Source organism: Bombina bombina, chromosome 3 (assembly GCF_027579735.1).
Source record: "Bombina bombina isolate aBomBom1 chromosome 3, aBomBom1.pri, whole genome shotgun sequence".
Taxonomy (NCBI): domain Eukaryota; kingdom Metazoa; phylum Chordata; class Amphibia; order Anura; family Bombinatoridae; genus Bombina; species Bombina bombina.
In genome coordinates this window covers 1,219,463,599-1,219,481,284 of record NC_069501.1, presented here as the reverse complement: position 1 = coordinate 1,219,481,284, position 17,686 = coordinate 1,219,463,599, and the positions used below count along the sequence as shown (strand labels likewise).

The 17,686-nt window shown below is 39.1% G+C and overlaps 1 protein-coding gene across 1 annotated transcript in view; it reads right to left on the bottom strand.

The window, feature by feature from the left end:
* Positions 1-17,686, bottom strand: part of PAK1 (p21 (RAC1) activated kinase 1) — a 240,750-nt gene that overhangs the window by 11,465 nt on the left and 211,599 nt on the right. The window contains 1 exon segment of the mRNA XM_053708687.1: positions 12,462-12,599. Within this exon segment, the coding sequence (XP_053564662.1) occupies positions 12,462-12,599 (138 nt within the window).

The following is a 17,686-nucleotide window of genomic DNA, read 5'->3' as shown; positions in this document are numbered from 1 at the left end:
AGGATTCTATCAACCAATCGGAATTCAAGGGACACCATCTTGGATGACGTCACTTAAAGGACCAGTCATTCAGTCATCGGCCAACGGATGAAGAGGATGCTCCGCTTCGGATGTCTTGAAGATGGACCCGCTCCGCTCTGGAAGGATGAAGATAGAAGATGCCGCCTGGATGAAGCCTTCTGCTGGTCTGGATGTCCTCTTCTGGCCGGATAGGATGAAGACTTCGGACCCTCTGGAGGACCACTTGTGCCCGGCTGGGTGAAGACGGCTCAAGGTAGGGAGATCTTCAAGGGGGTAGTGTTAGGTTTTTTTAAGGGGGGATTGGGTGGGTTTTAGAGTAGGGTTGGGTGTGTGGGTGGTGGGTTTTAATGTTGGGGGGGTATTGTATTTTTTTTTACAGGTGAAATAGCTGATTACTTTGGGGCAATGCCCCGCAAAAGGCCCTTTTAAGGGCTATTTGTAATTTAGTATAGGGTAGAGAATTTTATTATTTTGGGGGGCTTTTTTATTTTATTAGGGGGATTAGATTAGGTGTAATTAGTTTAAAATTCTTGTAATTCTTTTATATTTTCTGTAATTTAGTGTTTTTTTTCATAATTTAGTTTATTTAATTGTAATTAATTGTAGGTACTTTAGGTAATTTGTTTAATTATAGTGTAGTGTTAGGTGTAATTGTAACTTAGGTTAGGGTTTATTTTACAGGTACATTGTAACTATTAGTTATATTGTAGCTAGCTTAGGGTTTATTTTATCGGTAAGTATTTAGTTTTAAATAGGAATAATTTATTAAATAGTAGTAAATTTATTTAGATGTATTTAAATTATATTTAAGTTAGGGGGTTGTTAGGGTTAGACTTAGGTTTAGGGGTTAATAAATTTATTATAGTGGCGGCGACGTTGGCGGTGGAAGATTAGGGGTTAATAAATTTAATATAGTTGCGGCAACATTGGCGGCGGAAGATTAGGGGTTAATAACTATAATGTAGGTGTCGGCAATGTTGGGGGCAGTAGATTAGGGGTTCATAAGTATAATGTAGGTGTCAGCGATAGCTGGGGCGGCAGATTAGGGGTTAATAAGTGTAAGATTAGGGGTGTTTAGACTCTGGGTTCATGTTAGGTGCAGACATAAATTTAATTTTCCCATAGGAAACAATCGGGCTGCGTTAGGAGCTGAACGCTGCTTTTTTGCAGGTGTTAGTTTTTTTTCAGCCAACTCAGCCCCATTGTTTCCTATGGGAAAATCGTGCACGAGCACGTTTTGCCAGCTTACCGCTAACGTAAGCAACGCTGGTATTACAGTGAGATGTGGAGCTAAATTTTGCTCAACGCTCACTTGTAATACCAGCGTTGGCTTAAGTGAGCGGTAAGAAAAAAAGGCTTGTTAGCCCCGCACAGCCTTACCGAGAAAAACTCGTAATCTAGGCGAGAGTAAGCAGAAAAGACAGAGAGCATTGTGGAGAAGAATAATTATTACGTTTAACTTTAACCCTGTGAATCCCCCAATAAAGTATATCTCTTACATTTCCTTTGTGAACTGTAAGTGTTGATATAGGCAAGTATCTTCAATATTCTCGATATTACATAAGTGTTCCCTGATCCGGTCTCTAATGGATCTTTTAGTCTCACCAATATAAAATAAATTACATGTGCATTTTAAAATTTATATTACATTTTTCTGTGTACATCTTATAATGCCCTTTATTAAAAAATCATCCTCTGAATTATTGATCTTTATGCTTTTCACTTTAGTGCTATGGTTACAGGCCTTACATTAATAGCAGGGGGAAAAACCTGATATTTTGTTACCCATAAGATCTTTTTGTATTTTGACCTTTCAATCGCCTAGATTACGAGTTTTGCGTTAAGGTAAAAAAACAGCGTTAACAGGTCCTAACGCTGCTTTTTTACGCCCGCTGCTAGATTCCTAACGCATTCTAAAGTCAGTAGTTATTTACAATACAATGCTGTAGCATAAAACTCATAACTAAAGTGCTAAAAAGTGCACTAACATCCATAAACTACCTATTAACCCCTAAACCGAGACCCTCCCGCATCGCAAACACTATAATAAAATTATTAACCCCTAATCTGCTGCTCCGGACATCGCCGCCACTATAATAAACATATTAACCCCTAAACCGCCACACTCCCGCCTCGCAAACACTAGTATAAATATTATTAACCCCTAATCTACTGTCCCTAACATCGCCGCCACCTACATTATACTTATTAAACCCTAATCTGCTGCCCCCAACATCGCCGCCACTACTCTAAATTTATTAAACCCTAAACCTAAATCTAACCCTAACACCCCCTAACTTAAATATAATTTAAATAAATCTAAATACAAAATTACTATCATTACCTAAATTATTCCTATTTAAAACTAAATACTTACCTATAAAATAAACCCTAAGATAGCTACAATATAACTTAAAGTTACATTGTATCTAGCTTAGGGTTTATTTTTATTTTACAGGCAAGTTTGTGTTTATTTTAACTAGGTAGAATAGTTACTAAATAGTTATTAACTAATTAATAACTACCTAGCTAAAATAAATACAAATTGACCTGTAAAATAAAACCTAACCTAAGTTACACTAACACCTAACATTACACTAAAATTAAATAAATTCCCTACATTAAATACAATTAGCTAAATTACAAAAAACAACAACACTAAATTACAGAAAATAAAAAACAAATTACAGATCTTTAAACTAATTACACCAAATCTAATAGCCCTATCAAAATAAAAAAGACCCCCCAAAATAAAAAAAAAAACCCTAGCCTAAACTAAACTACCAATAGCCCTTAAAAGGGCCTTTTGCGGGGCATTGCTCCAAATAAATCCGCTCTTTTACCTGAAAAAAAAAAAAAAAACACCCCCAACAGTAAAACCCACCACCCACACAACCAACCCCACAAATAAAATCCTAACTAAAAAAACCTAAGCTCCGCATTGCCCTGAAAAGGGCATTTGGATGGGCATTGCCCTTAAAAGGGCATTTAGCTCTATTGCTGCCCAAAGCCCTAACCTAAAAAATAAACCCACCCAATACACCCTTAAAAAATCCTATGATGAATGATAGAATTCTATCAGCCAATTGGAATTAAGGTAGAAAAAAATCCAATCAGCCAATAGGATTGAGCTCACATTCTATTGGCTGATTGGAACAGCCAATATAATTTTTTCTACCTTAATTCCGATTGGCTGATAGAATTTTATCAGCCAATCGGAATCTAAGGGACGCCATCTTGGATGATGTCACTTAAGGAGATATTCATTTCGAAGAAGACGTCGTTTGAAGAGGATGCTCCGCGCAGAATGTCTTGAAGATGGAGCCGCTCCGCATCGGAAGGATGAAGGTAGAAGATGCCGTCTGGATGAAGACTTCTGCCCGTCTGGAGGACCACTTCTGCCGGCTTTGTTGAGGACATCTTGCCGCTTGGATGAATAGTTCTCCCGGTAAGTGAATCTTCGGGGGTTAGTGTTAGGATTTTTTAAGGGTGCATTGGGTGGGTTTATTTTTTAGGTTAGGGCTTTGGGCAGCAATAGAGCTAAATGCCCTTTTAAGGGCAATGCCCATCCAAATGCCCATTTCAGTGCAATGGGGATCTTAGTTTTTTTTAGTTAGGCTTTTATTTAGGGGTTGGTTGTGTGGGTGGTGGGTTTTACTGTTGGGGGGTGTTTGTAATTTTTTTTCAGAGGTAAAAGAGCCGATTTCTTTGGGGCAATGCCCCGCAAAAGGCCCTTTTAAGGGCTATTGGAAGTTTAGTTTAGGCTAGGGTTTTTTTTTATTTTGGGTGGGCTTTTTTTATTTTGATAGGGCTATTAGATTAGGTGTAATTAGTTTAAAGATCTTGTAATTTGTTTTTTATTTTCTGTAATTTAGTGGGGTTTTTTTGTGATTTAGCCAATTTAATTAAATTTATTTAATTGTATTTAATGTAGGGAATTTATTTAATTGTAGTGTAGTGTTAGTGTAACTTAGGTTAGGTTTTATTTTACAGGTCAATTTGTATTTATTTTAGCTAGGTAGTTATTAAATAGTTAATAACTATTTAGTAATTATTCTACCTAGTTAAAATAAATACAAACTTGCCTGTAAAATAAAAATAAACCCTACGCTAGCTACAATGTAACTATTAGTTATATTGTAGCTAGCTTAGGGTTTATTTTATAGGTAAGTATTTAGTTTTAAATAGGAATAATTTAGGTAATGATACTAATTTTATTTAAATTATATTTAAGTTAGGGGGGGTTAGGGTTAGACTTAGGTTTAAGGGTTAATAAATTTAGAATAGTGGCAGCGATGTTGGGGACGGCAGATTAGGGGTTAATAAATGTTGGTAGGTTGCGGCGACATTGGGGCGGCAGATTAGGGGTTAATAAATATAATGAAGGTGTCGGCGATGTTAGGGACATCAGATTAAGGGTTAATAAGTATAATGTAGGTGGCGGCGATGTCGGGGGCGGCAGATTAGGGGTTAATAAGTGTAAGATTAGGGGTCTTTAGACTCGGGGTTCATGTTAGGGTGTTAGGTGTAAACATAACTTTAGTTTCCCCATAGGAATCAATGGGACTGCGTTTTACGCTGCTTTTTTGCAGGTGTTAGACTTTTTCTCAGCCAGCTCTCCCCACTGATGTCTATGGGGAAATCGTGCACGAGCACGTACAACCAGCTCACCGCTCACTTAAGCAGCACTGGTATTGGAGTGCGGTATGGAGCACAATTTTGCTCTACGCTCACTACTTGCCTTTTAACGCCGGGTTTATAAAAACCTGTAATACCAGCGCTGTACGTAAGTAAGCAGTGAGAAAAAACTGCAAGTTATCACCGCATAGCTCATAACGCAAGACTCGTAATCTACCCGTATGTTTTTTTTCAATTCACTAGGGGCCAAAATAGATTTAAAATTTGTTGCCTTCTTAAAAACAAAATTAGAATTAGCAGATATTTTGTCTCCTGTTATTGTATCCTCTTTTAGGAGGTGCCAGTGATTTTTAATAATTTTTTTGATCAAATTCTGATCAGCATGATAATTGGTTATAAAGGGAACTTTTATAATATCACTGTCTTCTTTATTTTTTTCTTTATAATTTAGTAGAGATCCCCTATTAGTGTTTTTCGCTCTGTCTATTGCCTTACTGATATCTTCTTTTTTATAACCTCTGGAGTTAAACCTATCTGCCAATATCCTAACTTGTTCAAAATCTTCTAACCTAGAGCAATTCTTTCGAATGCGTAGGCACTGGCCTATAGGGATATTATCTTTCCAGATGTCTAAATGACAACTACTTGCAAGAATATAGTTGTTACAATCTACTTTTTTGAAATGTGTTCTGGTCTCCAATTTCTCATTTATTACCATTATTTCCAAGTCTAGGAATATTTCCAAGTTTTTGCTGTAGTTATAAGTGAATGATAAACCACAATTATTTTTATTCATTTCTTCAAACATCATCACTATATCTTGTTCTGGGCCCTTCCAGACCAATAGCAGGCCATCTATATACCTCTCAGACCTGTTTGTGAGAGCTCCTGTGTATTAACTGGCTGTCTGACGTCCATCCTGGTTCCTGATCCCTGGCTTGTTCCTGATTCTGGCTCGTCTGACTACTCGCTTTGGCTCCTGACTAGGCTCGTCTTACTACCAGCTCTGGTTTTGATTACTGGCTTATTTGACTTGTGGACTTTTTATTATTTTATGCTATTAATAAAGGTGCGATTATTTTTGCACTTCTCGTCTCAGTCTGATTCCTGGCACCCTGACAACACCATACAAAGCGCTGTGTGTTCTTCCCAAAAACCTCAACCTTAGTTTCATCAGTCCACAAAACATTTTCCCAGTAGCATGGAGTGTCAAGGTGGTCTTTAGCAAACTTCAGGTGGGTAGCAATGTTTTTTGTAGGAAAGCAGCAGCTTTCTTTGTGGTGTCCTGCCATGGACACCGTGCCTATTCAATGTTTTCCTTATAGTAGACTCATGAACAGAGAGGTGTTAACCAGTTCTAATTATTTCTTCAAGTTTTAAGCTGTCACTCTAGGGTTCTTTTCTACCTCATTGAGAACTGTGTGGTGTGGCCTTTAAGTCAACTTGGCTGTACGGCCACTTCTAGGGAGAGCAGTCACAGTACAATGTGTCTAACAGTGGACAGATGATCTTTGAGATAACTTTGTAACCCTTTCCAGCTTTATGCAATGCAACAATTCTTGTTTGCAGATCTTCCGAGAGCTCTTTTTTGTGAGGCATGGTTCACATCAACAAATGCATTTTGAGAATTGCAAACTCAATGTTTGAGTGCTTCTTATAAGTCAAAGTAGCTCTAACCCACACCTCCAAACTAGTTTCATTAATTGGACACCAGGTTTGCCAATTTCCAAATTTAATTAGCTTTTGTTGAAGTCATTAGCCTAGGGTTTCACATACTTTTTCCAACCTATATTGTGAATATTTGAATGAAATACAAATACAATACAAGAATAATACAATCATTTGTGGGTTATGACCTAATACAAACATATTGTGTTTGTTGATTACTGTAACTTAGATGAACATCAAACTAGATTTTAAGACAAATGTATACATAAATGCAGTCATTTCTAAAGGGGTTCACATACTTTTTTTTTGCCACTGTATGGATAGATATACTGTAGTAAAAGTTGTGTAGAAATTTTTTTTTTTAGCGACATTCAATTACAATTCTAACTGCAGACTAAATGCAAGAAAAGCAAACTGTAAATGACTCTCTAAGTTAAAAGTTCAGAAACTGCAGTACGTAAAATGCCAGTACAGGTTTATTCTTTTCATTCCAGTGTCGTTATTAACAAAAGATGGATATAATCTATTTTTAAACACTTCTGTTCACAGATATTTTGCTGCCAATCACAGCAGAGTCATTTCCGTCAGCTGAACAACAAGATCAGTACTAGCAGAGATGCCACCTGCCCTCCCACATTACCTGGCACAGTGTATATGCACACAGAGCTAGCTTACTGCCAAACTAGGAAAGTCAGATGATGGGAACCATCAATTTAAAGGGATGTGAAACCCAAAAATGTTCTTCTGTGATTCAGACAATTTTTAAATAAAGTTTCAAATTCCTTTCTATTATCAAATTTGCTTCGTTCCCATGATAGGTGGGTATCTGGAGCACTACACGGCAGGTAACAGTGCTGCCATCTAGTTATCTTGCAAATGGATAACATTCTTGCAAAACTGCTGCCATATAGTGGTCCAGACATGGGCAGGATCCTGAGCTTACATACCTGCTTTACAACAAAACAAAAAAATCAACAACAAAAAGGTTTAAAATAGCATTATATACAGTCATGGCCAAAATATATTTCAGATAATGCACCACTTTGCACAAAAAAGTGTTGCAATTACAAATGTTTAGGCATTCTTATAATTATTTAGTTTGTTTGTATTGGTATGAGACACAAAAAATGGAGAGAAAAAAAGCCAAATCTGACACATCCCACGCAAAACTCCAAAAATGGACCGGACAAAATTATTAACACCCTCAATTTAATATTTGGTAGCACACCCCTTGGGGAAAGAGTACTGAAATCAATCAGTTCCTGTAAACCATCAATTTGTTTCTTACACCTCTCTACTGAAATATTAGACCACTTTATTTTCGCCAACTGCCCCAGGTCTCTAAGATTGGAAGGGTTCCTTTTCCCAACTGCTGTTTTGAGATCTCTCCCCAGGTGCTCTATAAGATTGAGATCTGGACATATTGCTGGCCAGTTCAGTACTCTCCAGCACTTTGTCTTAAACCATATCTGGGTGCTTTGGGTCATTGTCCTGCTATAATGACCTCTGACGGAGACCCAACTTTCTGACACTGGGCCCTACATTGCACCACTGAATTCTTTGGTAGTCTTCAGATTTCATAATGCCATGCACACAGTCAAGACATTCAGTGCCTGAAACAGCAAAGCAACCCCAAAACATCAGTGAACCTCCACCATGTTTGACTGTAGGGACTGTATTCTATTCTTTAGAAGCCCAACTTCTTTTTCTGAAAACAGTAGAATGATGGGCTTTACCAAAAAGCTGTAATTTTGTTTTGTTTGCCCACAGCACATTCTCCCAAAAGGATTTTGGCTTCCTCTGGTAAGTTTTGGCAAACTCCAATCTGGCTTTTTTATGTTTCTGTGTCAGCAGTAGGGTCCTCCTGGGTCTCCGACCATAGCATCCCTTTTCATTTCAGAAGGCGACTTATAGTGCGAGTTGACACATTTGTACCCTGTGCCTGAAGGTCAGCTTGAATTTGTATGGAAGTTGATTGAGCTTCTTTAGCCACCATTCAAACAATCCTTTGTTGCAATATTTGATCAATTTTAGCTACGGTGTCATGGGCTGTAAACTTCTTGACAATTTTGTGCACAGTGGACACAGGAACATTAAGATCTATAGAGATGGACTTGTAACATTGATATTGTCGATGCTTTTCCACAAATGTTTTCTCAAATCCTCTGACAATTCTTTGCTGCTCTTTCTCTTCTCCATGCTCAGTGTGGCACACAGAGACACACAACAGAAAGGTTGAGTCGATTTTTCACCATTTTAATTGGTTGCCGGTGTGATTTCTATATTGTCAGCTGTTAATTGATACAGGTGAGTTTAATTACAAATTACAGGAGCATCACAAACTTGGAATGTAATTATTTCTTACAATTTTGAGAAGGTGCCAATAATTTTGTCCAGCTCATTTTTGGAGTTTTGCGTGGAAATTGTCAGATTTGGCTTTTTTCTCTCCATTTTTTTGTGTCATACCAATACAAACAAAAGAAATGAACATGAGGATGCCTAAACATTTGTAATTCAAACAATTTTCTGGGCGAAGTGGTGCATTATCTGACAGAAATTAAGGGGTGTACTGTATTTTTTGATCATTTTGTTTTAAAATATTAATTTCAGAATCAGTTTGGATTTTGGAATATTTACCTATATATACCTCCTACAGCTCTCTAGGTCTCTGTGACACTGCTCTCTCTTGGATCGACCCTTATCTTACTAACAGGTCCTATTCTGTGTAATTTGTTGGTGACTCCTCTTTAATGCCTCTATCTGTTGGAGTACCCCAAGGCTCTGTTCTAGGTCATCTACTCTTCTATATTTATACATCTTCACTGTTCTCTTCATCCTGCTGCAACCACCTATGTAATATTTCCAACATAGTCAGTTTCTGAGCGCTGACTCCACTAAGTAACTAATCCACTCCCTTGCAATTTCCCGACTTGACTACTGCAATAACCTACTTACTGGCCTTCCTCTTTCCCACCTCTCCACCTTCAATCCATCCTAAATGCTTCTGCCAGCCTAATCCAACTTTCCTGCCATTCTGTATCTGCTGTACCTCTGAGTCCCTTCACTGGCTCCCCAGCAGAGTTAAATTCAAAATCCCACCCTGACCTACAAAGCCCTCACCAATGCTGCCCCCCTCCTGTCCTCACTAATCAGCAAATATACTCTAGCCACGCCCCCTAAGATCCAACAATGACCTGCTCCTTGAATCTTCTATCATCATCTCTTCATGTTAGACTGCAGTACTTCTCTCGTGCAGCACCAACCCACTGGAACACACTTCCTTGCACAGTCAGACTTTCCCCTAATCTGCAGTAGAGCAAAAGGGAAACCGGCTAACCATCCGCCAATAAATCCAAAGAAGCGGTGAGGTAAGATGCAGTAATACTTTATTATTTACAGGTACAGACAGGCTAAAATCAAAAAGGTGACGTGGAACAGCTATGGGGGCGAAATTCGCCCCCTCCTATGCCAATCTCTATATGGGATGGTGGGAGCTGCTCCACGTCTATGCGGATAGTAACCCCTTCAGAGAACACATAATTTACTTTGGTCGTTATATTGATGACCTGCTTCTGGTGTGGGATGGAGATGAGATATCAGCATCTAACTTTATTCAATATTTGAACTGCAATGCTTATAATTTAAGTTTTGTTGGGTGTCAGAACCCCACGAGGATTGAGTTTTTGGATATTGTGGTATCTGTTGAGGGTGACGGAATTGTCACAGACTTATATAGAAAACCCACAAGTGGAAATACTATTTTAAACTTCAGATCCTGTCACCCTCGACATGTACTAAAAGCCATTCCAAAGGGTCAATTCATCAGAGCTAGGAGAATTTGCTCTAGTGAAACTCTATATCAAAAACAAAGTGAGGATTTGTCCAAAAGACTTCAGGATAGGGGTTACAGCAACCAGTTACTAACAGAAACTAAACAGATCGTGGATTGTATACCACGTGAGTCATTACTGCAATACAAAAAGGGAGGGGGTAGATCCCCACATAAACAGCGTATGTCTAGTAAAGTGGTGTTTAGTACCCCCTATAGCAAGGAGTACAAAAATATTTGTGACATTGTACGAGAAAGCTTACCAATTCTACAGACTGATCCTGTCTTGGAAAAAGTTATAGCTAATGGAATAAAATGTGTGTCAAGAAAGGCAAAAAGTATTCAAAACTATGTATCCCCCTCTTTTTTACCAGGAACCAAAAAAGGTACTTGGTTACCAACAAGATTAGGTTGCTTTAAATGCAGAGGGAATAGGTGTATCACCTGTAACCATATTACTGAAGGAAATACCTTTCAATCAAACAGCACTGGAAAACAATACACGATTAGGTATAACCTTAACTGCAATTCCACACATATAGTGTACCTCATGACATGCAAAAGCTGCCAAATACAGTACCTAGGAAAAACAAAAAGAAGGTTGAGGGATAGGGTACTAGAACATATAAGGGATATAAATGATCCAGAGATATTTACTTCAGTAGCATCACATTTTAAGTTTGAACATCAAGGAGATTCCTCTTTAGCATTTTTTCAGGCTGTGGACCATGTACCCTTCTCTAAAAGAGGGGGGGATAGGGAATATCAGCTCAGTAAAAAAGAGGTCAGGTGGATTTTCAATATAAATTCCAGGGTCCCATTTGGTCTAAATGTTGAATCAGATGTCAATTTGTTTGTGTAACCACACATTTTAGGGGTAAATTTTTCTCTCCATATATTAAAGCTTAACCCCTAATTACATATTGCTCTTATGTCAGTGATAACTAAAAAAAAATTTAAAGTTGTGTATTTTCATTCTTATACACTGTTTCAAAATAAACATTGCATCTCTGTACTCATTCTGTCTGTATGCAGCATATATAGTTTTAAGGGTTAAAAACTGAATTAGGTATTAATCACTAAACAGATTATCAATTAATCTAATTGACCCTCTATATATGCTTGCAGAACAGCATTCTGTTTCAAGCAGTGAGCAAGTGAGGAAGCCCCTCACGAAACGCGTATGTTTTTTGCTGTCTAGTAGCCATCCGGACTTGTTCCGCTTGGTGCATTTTTTCTGCATGCCCACCTTTTTGATTTTAGCCTGTCTGTACCTGTAAATAATAAGGTATTACTGCATCTTACCTCACCGCTTCTTTGGATTTATTGGCGGATGGTTAGCCGGTTTCCCTTTTGCTCTACTGAAGATTTCTCTGACGTCATTGGACCGGGACGCCTGGATCTGGCTCCTATCCGCTTCCGTAGGAGTGTTATGTGTGCACACGCTGAAGACGCGCTGGAGGGTCGTTGAAGAAAGCCATTCGCCAGATAGCCTGAGGGTAAGCACCGCTTTTCTTTGTTGTTTTCCCCTAATCTGCCTTCTTTTAAACGCTCCCAAAAGACGTTTTTGTTCAGGGAAGCCAACAACCCAAATCGGTAACAAATTAATTTCACTTGCCTAATAACTGCCCTAGTCTAAATCTGTATTAACATCATTCTCACCCTTGCAGTTCCCCACCTCCCGTTTCTCACCCTCCTACCCTTCTAGATTGTAACTTACCACAGGAATAGGGCCTTAAATCTTTCATGTATTTGTTTGTAGAATTTTGTTTTGTCTCTTATAAGTAAAACAATGATAAAATACTTTTATCAACTGTACCTATGGACAGCGCTGCCGAATATGTTGACACTTTATAAATAAGGTATAATAATATTAAGATTATTACAAGCTTCAATTAAGGAGTTTTTAGTAAAATAAGTGCCACAGACCTTTGTGTCAAAAACAAAAGTTTATTGTATTCACCAAAAGATTACATTCGTCTGTGCACCAGCATTCAAACATGCCTGCTCAGAATACTAATGCACAGGCCCTCACAGCATATGTGTGTATGCCACTGAAAACCAGCAATATCTTTTACTAGAAGCATATTTTTGCTAATGGAAGCATACTGCAAAAATGTTTCTATTTTAAATTAAAATGCATTCATGCACATTGCAATTTTGACCTTTCTATCCCTTTAAAGTTATTAATTGTAGCAAACAAAAATAACTTTAAAAATGACTCCACAAATAGCTATATATTTCTCGAGATTTAAATGATAGTAACACAATTAGCTTCACATACGGATGTGCCGAGAAGCCTTACCTCGAGTAAATCTCTGGCCGAGCCTCTCTTTTCTACGTCCATCTCAAGACACTGGTTAAGGAATTCTCTAAACGTGACAGACAGCTTCTCTGGGTGCTGAAGTTCTGGTGTACCATTTGTAGCAATAAGGTAAAGTGCCTGTGTGCGTAAAACAAGGAGAAGGGTATTACTACACAGTTTGTTACTAAAAAGTACCATGTTGGACTTCGGTCCCTTTGTGGGATAATAGAACGTTTTAGGAGGACTGGAATATTTTGTTCAATCTGGACATATTTATAGAGTTAGAGCATTAAAAATGGTTATTATCCATACAGGATGAATTGTATGCAACATTCCGTTTACCACTGCTGTGGCATTCTCCTTATGATCCAATATGAGGACATCATTTGTGATTTTTGTTCCCTCATGTAATATTATGGCTGTATGATGTAAGGTTGTGTGTGTGTATATATATATATATATCCCAAAATAATAAGAGTATTGCATTGAGCAATGATAACTATACATTTATAAGTTACAAGCTTTCGGATATATTCCTGACCAATTCAAATGTTTTCGGGTGTATTCCTTCCTTTCCAAAGTCTGAAGCAATACTAACCAATTCAATGGAATTTACAGATTATATCTGTAAATATATCTTGTGCATTGGTAACATTGTATATTAAGAATTTCTGGGGAAAAGCGAGCGGGGATTCTTGCCTAGATGTGCTAATTTCCTATGCAAATATTTACATTGATTTAATTTTGAGACATGGAGGATTTTAATTTCAGTTTATTATTTATCTCCCCCATAATTTTAATGAATTTTGGTTTAACCATGAAAATAGCTTTACCAATGCAGCAACCAGAAATCTATCTCCTACTGATGAGTTCCAAGAAGGACAAAACAGGCTTGTCTAGTTAGTGATTTCTGGTTTGCTGTAATAATCCTGTTAAAAGGATCGCTGTGTCAAAACAGTATTTTGAAGCAAAAAAAACTGAGAATTTGCATATCTAATTTGCATATCTTACCCACAATTCTCTTGTGCATTGGTAACATTGTATATTAAGAATTTCTGGAGAAAAGCAAGCAGGGATACTTGCCTAAATGTGCTAATTTCCTATGAAAATATTTACATTGATTTAATTTTTAGACATGGAGGATTTTAATTTCAGTTTTTTATCTCCCCCCATAATTTTAACCCCTTAACGACCAAGGACGTACGCCATACGTCCTCAAAAAAAATACACTTAACGCCTGAGGACGTATGGCGTACGTCCTCGGTCTGTAAAGCAGCTGGAAGCGATCCTGCTCGCTTCCAGCTGCTTTCCGGTTATTGCAGTGATGCCTCAACATCGAGGCATCCTGCAATAACCCCCCTTGGCCATCCGATGCAGAGAGAGCCACTCTGTGGCCCTCTCTGCACCGGACATCGATGGCCGGTTTCGTTGGTGGGTGGGAACTAGTCTGGGAGGCGGGTGGGCGGCCATCGATGGGCCGTATGATGTGGAGGGGGGCGGGATCGTGGGCGGGAACGCAGGGTGCGCGCGCAGGCGCGCACAGGGAACGGGTAGGGAGCGGGTGGGAACCGCTACACTACAGAAAAATGATGGGAGAAAAGTGGCAGTGAGGGCCAAATATATCTAAATTATGTCGATCGAAGAGATCTGGGAAGGGGTGGGGGGTTGGTCTTTTGGGGGGGGGGGGGGCAAGCTACACTACAGAAAAATATTTAAAAAAAGAATAATAACAAATGTTTTACTATAAACTGGGTACTGGCAGACAGCTGCCAGTACCAAAGATGGCTACTAATAAGTTAGAGGGGGATGGGTAAAGAGCTGTTTGGGGGGTATCAGGGAGGTTGGGGGCTAAGGGGGGATCCTCCAGAGCAGCATATGTAAATATGCCTTTTTTTAAAACATTTTTTTATCAAGAATAGCTCTTTTTTTTTTAGTACTGGCAGACTTTCTGCCAGTACTTAACATGGCGGGGACAATTGTGGGGTGGGGGAGGGAAGAGAGCTGTTTGGGAGGGATCAGGGGGTGTAATGTGTCAGGTGGGAGGCTGATCTCTACACTAAAGCTAAAATTAACCCTGCAAGCTCCCTACATGCTACCTAATTAACCCCTTCACTGCTAGCCATAATACACGTGTGCAGCGGCATTTAGCGGCCTTCTAATTACCAAAAAGCAACGCCAAAGCCATATATGTCTGCTATTTCTCAACAAAGGGGATCCCAGAGAAGCATTTACAAACATTTGTGCCATAATTGCACAAGCTGTTTGTTAATGATTTCAGTGAGAAACCTAAAATTGTGAAAAATTTTACTTTTTTTTTTCTTTAATCGCTTTTGGCGGTGAAATGGTGGCATGAAATATACCAAAATGGGCCTAGATCAATACTTAGGGTTGTCTACTACACTACAATAAAGCTAAAATTAACCCTACAAGCTCCCTACATGCTCCCTAATTAACCCCTTCATTGCTGGGCATAATACACGTATGGTGCGCAGTGGCATTTAGCGGCCTTCTAATTACCAAAAAGCAACACCAAATCCATATATGTCTGCTATTTATGAAAAAAGGGGATTCCAGAGAAGCATTTACAACCATTTGTGCCATAATTGCACAAGCTGTTTGTAAATAAATTCAGTGAGAAACCTAAAGTTTGTAACAAAATGTGTGAAAAAGTGAACAATTTTTTTTATTTGATCGCATTTGGTGGTGAAATGGTGGCATGAAATATACCAAAATGGGCCTAGATCAATACTTTGGGATGTCTTCTAAAAAAAACATATATACATGTCAAGGGATATTCAGGGATTCCTGGAAGATATCAGTGTTCCAATGTAACTAGTGCTAAGTTTGAAAAAAAGTGGTTTGGAAATAGCAAAGTGCTTCTTGTATTTATTGCCCTATAACTTGCAAAAAAAGCAAAGAACATGTAAACATTGGGTATTTCTAAACTCAGGACAAAATTTGGAAACTATTTAGCATAGGTGTTTTTTGGTGGTTGCAGATGTGTAACAGATTTTGGGGTCAAAGTTAGAAAAAGTGTGTTTTTTTTCCATTTTTTCCTCATATTTTATATATTTTTTATAGTAAATTATAAGATATGATGAAAAACATAATTTATGCTTACCTGATAAATTCCTTTCTCCTGTAGTGTGGTCAGTCCACGGGTCATCATTACTTCTGGGATATTAACTCCTCCCCAACAGGAAGTGCAAGATGATCACCCAGCAGAGCTGCTATATAGCTCCTCCCCTCTACGTCAAACCCAGTCATTCGACCGAGAACCAACGAGAAAGGAGAAGCCAAAGGGTGCAGTGGTGACTGGAGTATAATTTAAAAATTTAGACCTGCCATAAAAAACAGGGCGGGCCGTGGACTGACCACACTACAGGAGAAAGGAATTTATCAGGTAAGCATAAATTATGTTTTCTCCTGTTAAGTGTGGTCAGTCCACGGGTCATCATTACTTCTGGGATACCAATACCAAAGCTAAAGTACATGGATGACGGGAGGGACAGGCAGGCTCTTTATACGGAAGGAACCACTGCCTGAAGAACCTTTCTCCCAAAAACAGCCTCCGAAGAAGCAAAAGTGTCAAATTTGTAAAATTTGGAAAAAGTATGAAGAGAAGACCAAGTTGCAGCCTTGCAAATCTGTTCAACAGAGGCCTCATTCTTAAAGGCCCAAGTGGAAGCCACAGCTCTAGTAGAATGAGCTGTAATTCTTTCAGGAGGCTGCTGCCCAGCAGTCTCATAGGCTAAACGTATTATGCTACGAAGCCAAAACGAGAGAGAGGTAGCAGAAGCTTTTTGACCTCTCCTCTGACCAGAATAAACGACAAACAGGGAAGACGTTTGTCGAAAATCTTTAGTTGCCTGTAAATAAAATTTCAGGGCACGGACTACATCTAGATTGTGTAGAAGACGTTCCTTCTTCGAAGAAGGATTAGGACACAAAGATGGAACAACAATCTCTTGATTGATATTCCTGTTAGTGACCACCTTAGGTAAGAACCCAGGTTTAGTACGCAGAACTACCTTGTCTGAATGAAAAATCAGATAAGGAGAATCACAATGTAAGGCAGATAACTCAGAGACTCTTCGAGCCGAGGAAATAGCCATTAAAAACAGAACTTTCCAAGATAACAATTTGATATCAATGGAATGAAGGGGTTCAAACGGAACACCCTGTAAAACATTAAGAACTAAGTTCAAACTCCATGGTGGAGCAACAGTTTTAAACACAGGCTTAATCCTGGCCAAAGCCTGACAAAAAACCTGGACGTCTGGAACCTCTGACAGACGTTTGTGTAAAAGAATGGACAGGGCTGAAATCTGTCCCTTTAAGGAACTAGCGGATAAACCCTTTTCTAAACCTTCTTGTAGAAAAGACAATATCCTAGGAATCCTAACCTTACTCCATGAGTAACTTTTGGATTCGCACCAATATAAGTATTTACGCCATATTTTATGGTAAATCTTTCTGGTAACAGGCTTCCTAGCCTGTATTAAGGTATCAATTACTGACTCAGAAAAACCACATTTTGATAAAATCAAGCGTTCAATTTCCAAGCAGTCAGCTTCAGAGAAATTAGATTTTGATGTTTGAAGGGACCCTGGATCAGAAGGTCCTGTCTCAGAGGCAGAGACCAAGGTGGACAGGATGACATGTCCACTAGATCTGCATACCAAGTCCTGCGTGGCCACGCAGGCGCTATTAGAATCACCGATGCTCTCTCCTGTTTGATTCTGGCAATCAATCGAGGAAGCATCGGGAAGGGTGGAAACACATAAGCCATCCCGAAGGTCCAAGGTGCTGTCAAAGCATCTATCAGAACCGCTCCCGGATCCCTGGATCTGGACCCGTAACAAGGAAGCTTGGCGTTCTGTCGAGACGCCATGAGATCTATCTCTGGTTTGCCCCAACGTCGAAGTATTTGGGCAAAGACCTCCGGATGAAGTTCCCACTCCCCCGGATGAAAAGTCTGACGACTTAGGAAATCCGCCTCCCAGTTCTCCACTCCCGGGATGTGGATTGCTGACAGGTGGCAAGAGTGAGACTCTGCCCAACGAATTATCTTTGAAACTTCCATCATTGCTAGGGAGCTTCTAGTCCCTCCTTGATGGTTGATGTAAGCAACAGTCGTGATGTTGTCCGACTGAAACCTGATGAACCCCCGAGTTGTTAACTGGGGCCAAGCCAGAAGGGCATTGAGAACTGCTCTCAATTCC